Below are 9,204 nucleotides of genomic sequence, written 5' to 3' on the forward strand. Positions count from 1 at the left end.
TAGTCCGCCCTCTTATGTCGGAATCAGATTCCGGTTGAGGAGAACTGTCCTATTCAGCCTCTTGCTGACCAGCAAGGCGCCCTGCAAGCCCACCGATGCATCGGTGAAGGAGAACTGTCTTCTTGCTTCTCCGCTGAACAATGCAGGCTGTGCCGCTGGTCTCCAGATACGTCATCGGTTCAAAGGGGCAGGCCACAAGCACGTCACTGGTAATCTGTCAAGCGTACGTCTGGCTCTTGTCTGCTTGCATCAAAAATTACGCAGACCGCCTTCTTGGACATTTGACTGAAAAGCAGGGCAATCTCGCAAGGTTAGAGCAACAGTGCAAAGGATATACGACGGGTTCAGCATGCCCTTGCGACAAGAAGAGCGTAGTTTAGCCTCAACGTCTGACCTGAGTGCAGATCTGTGGTGGCAAGAATAATGAACAAAGATGGAATTATAGGTGCTCTCGGCAAGCTTGACTACCAGTGTGACGAAAAAGTCACTCGAGCGCAGCGCTAATATCCTCATCAGGCTGCATGCGTCCGTGAAAGCTCAGAGCTCCATTTTCATAGCACTCGATTTTGAGAGCAAGTGGGGGAGCTGGCAGCTGCAGGGACTCCGTAATCAGACGTACGGTGCTGCAAGGCTCGAGGCGCCTTCAGGACGTCACCTACGAAAAACCATAAACTATCCTTGACGAAAAGTAATGGGAAGCCATTACAATACAGTGTGCACAGTGTAGCATCAGAAGTTTTGACAGACGTCGCTAATCAAATCAAAACTCTGATGTTCACAGTCCACGGAGGATGCGATGAATTGATTGATTGGGGCCGTGACGTGCTCCTTCGGCCGCCAGTTCAAATTCTTCGGATGCTTCGCACCTCCTAGATTGGCACCTTCCGCGCAAAGCCCTTCGGTTGCAGAGCCTCATACTTCCTTTCATCTCCTTTTGAAGATGGACATTCACTTTAGACTCTCTTCCTGCCTTAATGCAACGGGAGTATCTACGTAACGTTAAGAGGTTTCCAGCATGAGTATCGCCGTCCGCGAAGAGCAGATCTCTCAGCACCGCGCGCGCGTGTCGTCCGTGCCACGAAAGAAGCTCCACTCTTTGGAGACGGGAGGTACGCCACGCAAAAGATCTACACCCACACACTCCTCGCACGCCGCAGCGACAGATCACCCGAGCCATGATAAAGAAACGATTGTCAGGACAGAATCACCAACGCGCCCTGTTTGGCCGGCGGCAGTGAAACTAGAGTCTCAAAAAAAAGGGGTTACGCCGTGCAGCCTACCACATCGGCTAGAAGAAGTATTGGCTTTCCACGACAGAAGCTTGGCGCAATCTACGTGGTGTCTGTTCCAGCCCAGGAACGTACGCCCCTGTTTCCCAGCACTACGCCATGTAGAGCAGATGCGCGAAGTGGTGAGACAGTCCCCTAGAACGCGAACAGATGCTGCGAAACGCCAGACTGGACAGGGATGCTGAGAATACGCGCGCGACAGCGGAGGAACACGACCTCGGTATGTGAAGCAACTATGCTCTCACCTACTGCAGGCATACTGACCGCAAAGACAGCTGCAGTCCTTTCAAGTGCCTGCCGCTCGGGCGTGCCTTATCTTGTTTCCGTGCCATGCTAATCAAACCAATCAGGGGCACTCTATGCGTACCACCGTGCTTGTTTCACAGTGACAGCAGGGAGGCACGTTGCCGTAGGCCTCAGGCTGAGGGAGAAGCCAGCATGTTACCGGATAATCGAAAAAAGTCAGGCGCGGCTGAAGTCTCCAGAACGTCACGGCAAGTCTGCACAGTGCGCGCGGGCACGGTTCCACACACACCTCAGCAGATATACCCTTGCTCGCCTCCGTGTGCCAGCTGCCTGTGAATGCTGGGAAAAGAGAATGCAATGAGTGTTTGACCAGTCATGACGGCCCAGTAATGGTGGAACTGAGGTACAGCCCATGCACTGTGGTGTAAAGCGGACGCTCAGTCTCATCAAGCTACTTGTGACTTAAATACTTGCAGGCGGTGGAGGTAGACAACTGTATACGTTTCTGCTGACACGTGGCCTTCGGCGTGTGGCTGTGTATGTGGAAGCCCTCTTTCGAGCGGCCGCATTTGCATCGCAGGCGCCGAAAATACCTGCAGCGCTCGGTGTGCATAAAAAACTGCGGAATTCGAAGTATGCAACCAAGAACCTCCGCCTTTTGCAATAGAAGATTATTTCGTGGGAGCGCCGTACCTTATTCTCATTATCGGGCAAGAGAAAGGCAACCACGTAGCCTTGATTATATGCCGGTTGAAGCAAGTTAGACGCATTTGGGCAAAGAAAGCACAGCTACTTCCCGCTCTTCCGTGTGTAATTTTACACACAAGAAAACACACACACGCCAAAGAACGGAGTCAGGGAAGTTCAGATGCCAGACGAGTGGTATTTGTGGATGGAGGCGATCTGCGCCTCATCTATCGCTAACTATGAGGTCTCCAACTTGGTACGGACCTCCTGGTCTTTTATGGGGTTAGTTTTCCGTTCAAAAAACACGCACGCGCTCTACCAATACAGTGTTACAGAAGTGGAGCATCACTGAGATGTTGGCAGGATGCCAGTAGATGAGATGTATCTGCTGAAAAGTCTTCATTCGTCCGTAAGACCTTTGCTGGCGGCGGGTTGCACTGGTTGAACGCGCCTACGACGTGAGGATATTCCACTTGACACAAGTTGATATAGACGCCCTCGTCAACACGATCATGACACAGCAAATGTCTGCAGCTTCCCTCTAACATGATGTTTATTATTGCTCAACGCTGCAATATGGCGTTTCCCGCAGCTAGTAAGCGAAGCCGGCTTCTTTGGCCGATGCGTATAAGACAACTACAGCGAAAACGCGCAGCTCTGCAAAAACGATCTTTCACCCGCTCTCCTCCCTGCATAAATTCTCTAAGGTGCGAATGGCATGTAACAGAGTACTCAACTCCATCTGCAGCTCCTTTTTGCGGGCTGCGTTCTGCTCTCTAATCTCCTGGGGCACCTTGTCCTCATACGCAGGCATCGCTTCCTTCTGTATGTAGGACTGTACCTGTTCGAAACACCAGCAAAAACAGCAGTCCTCAACACAAGGAAACCTTCCAGTAAACGTATGCCAGCACCGTCAACTCGGGCGTATGCGAGCCCGAAAATGTCGAAGTTACAACCTGTGAAGCATCCATTCGCATCAGCTACTACCCTGAGACATTGTGGGGAAACGGTCGCACGCGCCACGTACGATCGTGCCGGCACCTGAATGACTTTAGCGCGTTTCCTACGTTGACTGTGCTAGTTTGTTACTTTACTAATCCCGACTGCTACAAGGGGCTCAGAGTCCGCCGCGTGAATACGAAAATGCTCCAACATACCATTTTCTCCAAGTTAGTCTTCTTTTTCTTCAATTTCTGGCATGTTGGCGCCAAGTTAACGCCTTCCTCGACGGAAAGGAATATACTTGTGGTCCCAGTAACAACGTCGCTGACACATCGCTCACCAACGAAGTCGTCACCCATAACTTTCACCTGCGAGCCATGTATACATAAGCGAAGTACTTAGAAGTGTGCCGCATCTATCCGAAACAGTCTCCCACAGCTGTCAACATTATAAAGGGCTCATCCGTCCGTCGTGTCTGTGCATATAAAATCTTATTGTTCAAAGCTATGCGGGACTACGTAAGTCAATGGCAGCAGGAGGCTCAGGTCATGAAGGTTGCATCAACTTGCTGGCTCCCAACTTCGGATACGGTGAGTGGTCGTTGAAGATTGCCCAATCGCTTTACCATTCTGCAGCGTCTACAAGACCGAAACGAGAGGCTAAGAGCCGTAATCACTCTGGGCGATGATCTTCGGGTGTTCGAAGATTGTACGAATAGAAAGAAGCTCCGCTGCAGAGAGGTTGTATAACTCCACTGCCTACCATCTGAATACGTTCTTCTAACAGATACACAAAGTGCAGTGAGTATAAAAGAGATCTACTATGATCATTAGCTTAATATTTCTTTGAGTCTAATGTCAGTGCTTAAGGAGCTCTATTACATGCACGTCTAGCTGTTGTGCATTTAATAATCCTTATGTTGATGATGGTGTCCGCTGTACACCTTACGCTCGACATATTCGCCATGATAACCACCTCGCTTTCGCGCGCCGCTAAAAACGCTGAGAGATCGGTTTCAGAGTCAGCCACCCGGATGTACCCAGCAGGCCTAATCTTCGGCGGTATCTCAAGAGCAGCTGCAAGCGATCGAAATCGGGTGACGATCAGCTTGAATAAGACCATGTTGTCCTGGCAGGAAAGAGCAGACAAGTAATGGTGACTAGTGAGAGCAACGACATGAGAGTGTCCCGTGGACGTCCGCGCCTCTCTGGGAAGGCACCGCACCACAGCAACAAAATGATGCGTCGGCAGTCGTTGTGCTTCTCCAGTGTCTATCGGAAACGTTCATCTACAGAAAGCAGACAACAGTCTACTCATCTGCGCGCAATGATATTACAAGGATATGCGTATTGTTAAAAGAAGTGCTGTAAACGACAGGACTTCTCGCTTAAATGACTCACAGCTAATTTGCAGTCCAGCCATAACAGAGGTGCTTGTGGAAAATCTGCCAGCGTGATGCTTGCTACCTTCCCCTTGTGTGGGGGCAATCGTTGATAAAGTTCTTCGGTAATGAAAGGGCACAGAGGATGTAGAAGACGCAGCGATTTGTCCAGACAATTGTACAAGACCTCCAAAGCACAAAGCGAGGAGATCTGACTGTCTTGTGAGGGACAAGACGGCGGAGTAGTAAGCCGCGTTTTCACTATCTCCAAGTAATAGTCGCAGAAGTCGTACAGGAAGAAGCCATAAACGGCGGTGACGACATCAGCAAAAGCGTAACTCGCAAATGCCTTTTCGACCTGAAATCAAGCAGTACAACACGCTGCACTGCTTTTCACACACGTAATGGTCACAAGCAAAACGAAGAAGACGACTGAAGAGTATTACCACGTGATCACCGGGGCATCCACTGCCCGCTGCACGACCGACCGTTAGCCCGTGCTATCGTGTGCAGAGGGCTGCCTTCTCACAACGCCTCCTCTTTCCATCATTTATTGCTAGTCCATGCTATTCCGTGTGAGGTAGATACATACTCACATATAACATCTATATACTTCTATGTGTAAAGTGCTACCACAGTAAAGCGACTCTTTTGACCATCATATCGAGAGACCATGCTCTTCACTGCCTTCAGAAGCAAAAATGAATACACTTACATATGAAGTTCATTATTCCTCATCCGAGTACTTGTTTGAATACACGCATACGCACGTGTAAAATAATGCTCTCAGACAGTTCTCTACATACGCAAACCTATGCACATACATATGTATATATATAAACATCATATACACTTCTTTGTTTCCAAGTACATAGGCATGTGGATACCACTTTGAGACATTTTTCCACATACACACATCAATGCATATATATATACACAATGTCTCTATACACAAACATATGCATATGTATATATATATATATACATACATGTATACATGTACACACGGTTGTGCCCAGGTATATATGCATGTGTTTAACACTCCGAGACATTTCTCTGCAAAGCACATATGCAACTTTGTCCAAATGCACAGACGTATGTACTAATACTACTACCCTGTGTTACTCTGTTTAAAGAGCTGCCTACGTACAGTGACTCTGTGGAACACCATACATATACTGACAAGCTGTGTTGTTACCTCCGCGCAGGTAGTTGCAAGCCGGTGAAGAATCCAGCGGTCGATCCACTGGAGGTCTTCATAGACGATATTCCGTGTAAGACCGTCATGACGCTTGTGTTTGCTGAACCCAATGCCCTCTGGTATAAAGCACACGTTTTCCTTGAAATAAGATCCGTCCTTCTCCTCCTCCTTGTTCTTCGTACTCGAATTGTCTTTGCAGCAAGGCGTTTCACCGGCTCCGCCAGACAAATGAGAGTCGTGCGCATCGCGTGATACCCCCCAGATAATAGAGGCAGCACGAGCAAATTTATCAAGACAGAACTTTGTTGCATTCCACAGCTTATTACAAAAATGACGATAGCCAACTACTCTGTTAAGATCGAGATTGACGCTGCGTCCTTGTCTTGTGTATGCAAGCAGTCCCATGCGCAACGCATCACACCCACACTCTCCAATACCATTAGGAAATTCTTTTTTCAGTACTTCTTCCGCTCTTTTGATTTCCTTTTCTGGTAAATTCCCCTGACGAAGCTTCTTCTGCAAATCTTCCAGTGAGATACCGGAAATCACCTCCAGCGGGTCGATAACATTGCCCTTGCTCTTACTCATCTTCTGTCCGTGGGCATCTCGAACCATCGCATGCAAGAAGACCGTGGAAAATGGCAACTCACCCGTCAGTTCCAAAGAAAGCATGACCATCCGAGCCACCCAGAAAAAAAGGATATCATGCCCTAAAAGCGCATACGGGCCCCGCACAGTCAAAACACTCACACCCCCACGAATACAGATACACACATGTGTGCGTACACGTAGGGCCACACGTGTTATACTTGAAGGCGCACACTTACGATTTTTGCAGCACTTTTGCACACAAACTAGTAGTAGAGGCTCATATGTACACAGCCGCTCTGCGCAGTAACGTGTATACACATATCTACGTATGAAATAGGTACTCTTCCTATACGTACGCGCACACAAATGCAGCTCCAACTCTGCGTCGCACCTCATATAATATATATACACGGGCGAATAGCCACTCTTTGTGCGTGGTCTATACCCACTCTTCCTCTACATACCCGAACACGCGCAACATAATTTGCAGTGCACATGTATAATATACATACATGTATATATGTGATTGATACATACACACAGGAACTGTTGAGGTGTTGGCTCCTTCCAGCCAGCCCTTTCGTATGTCGCCACTAAACAAGTGCACCTCAGCCACACATCGATACGCGCACGTAAGACGCTGTTCTCCGCGAACGCCCCCAGCACTGTTGCTACTATTACTACTACTACTACTGTGGACGGGTTTGCGGTGGACTTTTTCACGGTTCACTATTGCTGGTGGAGGCTTGCATGTGTATGTTATTTCCTTTTATGTGCTGCACGCATGTGCTTCTCTTCAGAGTAAATACGTGTGTAATAATAGTGGTCATCTTCAAACTTGTGTGGAGTGTCTCTATGTATATGCCCCTGTACTATATACACGCGGGATGTTATTCCGCAGACTCTTCTAGAGAGTCTGTGTGTGTGTGTGACGTCGCCATTTTAGAAGAAACAAGTGTTGTGAAGAAAAAAACATTATCATGTGACTCTTGGGTTGTCGTGGAAAAATACCTGTTTCCAACAAAGTGGTGGGGAAGTACGCTTTCAGCTCGGGGGTATCTTCTGGCCAACCGAAGACGCTGCGAAAACGGGGAACCAAAAATGATGCAGGAGTAGGTGTCCATGCCACAGCATTTAGACACAAACAGAAGAAGCTCGCCTGCAAACACGCTTTCCATTGTAAATTTGAGAAAGCCTTCTGCACCAAACGCGCCCCCAACAGTACAAAATATAACAAGACCCCCTGCAAACACGCCCACAAAAGTAAATACTGACAGACCCCCTACAAGCACACCCCAATAGTGAGTATTAGATGGCTACCCTGCAAGCACACCCCAACAGTGAGTATTAGAAGGCTACCCTGCAAACACGCCCACAAGAGTAGATATTAGAAACTCTCCCTGCAAGCCCGCCTACAATACTAAACATAAGAATCCCTCATGCAAACATGCTCACGTTAGTAAGAGTAGTAATAGTAATAGCATAAGAAAGAAGGGAGGGGGTCTGCCCGTCAGTGGCTGTAGACAGAGCCCGCTCGGCACGTGTCACTAACACGTGTGTCTTGGTGGGCTGTGGGATGTGCACGCAACGCAAGAAGAGGAGTGGAAACGCTTTCATTATCGTCTTCTTACCTAAAAGGAAAGAGGCCTGAAGAGAACCATGTGTCGAGCACATCTTCATCTTGTTCAAGTTTGATAACTGAAGCGTCTGTAAGCCCCAGGGTGGCGCATGCGCGTGAAAGAGCCTCTCGCTTGTCGCGCCCCACCACCCACGTTTCTTTCGTTTGCTTCGGCTCCACCACTTTGTACGCGGGTATGCGATGACCCCACCACAACTGTCTCGATACGCACCTGACACAATGGTAGCAGCAAATGTGTGTGCAAGTGTTGCAGCGCACGTAAAATGGATGCTGCTGCGTGTGCGAGTAGTCCTTGTCCTAGAAGGAAGGAAGAACATGCAAACGAAGATGTTCTATGCAGAAAAAGAGTCGATTTCATCGAATTCCAGTAAGTTCGTTTTCACTAGAAAAACAGTTTTTTCTTGTTTACTCCGGTTCTCGAAAAGGAAATTCCTCTCATTCATTAGTTTCTTTCAGGGCAACGAGCAGACCACAACACCTGCACGACGAAAAAACTGCTCTTGATAGTTTCTCTGATCAGTACTTCTATATTATACACATAATAATAGAAGGGTTGAGTGGTGTACGTAGGAGGGAGAAGATGCTATACGACGCCATTTCTAGTATAGAGTTATGCCAGTGCCTATCATGCTGTTTCCCACAACTCCGAGCTTCCCCCTCCGACTCTCCTACTGCAGGGTAATCGTTACATATATCCTACGTATAAATATATATACTTGTACACAAAATTTCCTATGTATGTATGTAGTTGTTGTGTACTACATACAGTCACTAGAACTTGGAACGTGGTATTTTCAGAAAGAGCGCATTTGCATATACATATATATATATACTGTCATATGTATGCAAAAGCCAAATACACATATCGCACCTGACACACCGCGTCGGCTCTATACAACCCGTGCGATCGACTTCCCTTTCTGTCATATACATGCAAAAGCCAGATACACATATCGCACCTGACACACCGCGTCGGCTCTATACGACCCGTGCGATCGACTTCCCTTTCTGTCATATACATGCAAAAGCCAGATACACATATCGCACCTGACACACTGCGTCGGCTCTATACAACCCGTGCGATCGACTTCCCTTTCTGTCATATACATGCAAAAGCCAGATACACATATCGCACCTGACACACTGCGTCGGCTCTATACAACCCGTGCGATCGACTTCCCTTTCTGTCATATACATGCAAAAGCCAGATACACATATCGCACCTGAC

The 9,204-nt window shown here is 48.0% G+C and overlaps 1 protein-coding gene across 1 annotated transcript; it reads right to left on the bottom strand.

Moving 5' to 3' along the window:
* Positions 1 to 2,895: 2,895 nt before the first annotated feature.
* LOC131479078 (probable valine--tRNA ligase, cytoplasmic) lies at positions 2,896 to 8,273 on the bottom strand (the record flags this gene model as incomplete). Its single annotated transcript, XM_058659691.1, has 8 exons — positions 2,896 to 3,063; positions 3,380 to 3,532; positions 3,734 to 3,802; positions 4,113 to 4,292; positions 4,565 to 4,903; positions 5,744 to 6,456; positions 7,349 to 7,416; positions 7,969 to 8,273. Coding segments are annotated over 8 exons (1,995 nt in total), but the record flags the coding sequence as incomplete, so codon positions are not given.
* Between the last annotated feature and the right edge of the window lie 931 nt (positions 8,274 to 9,204).

Source organism: Ochotona princeps, unplaced genomic scaffold (genome assembly GCF_030435755.1).
Source record: "Ochotona princeps isolate mOchPri1 unplaced genomic scaffold, mOchPri1.hap1 HAP1_SCAFFOLD_1476, whole genome shotgun sequence".
Taxonomy (NCBI): domain Eukaryota; kingdom Metazoa; phylum Chordata; class Mammalia; order Lagomorpha; family Ochotonidae; genus Ochotona; species Ochotona princeps.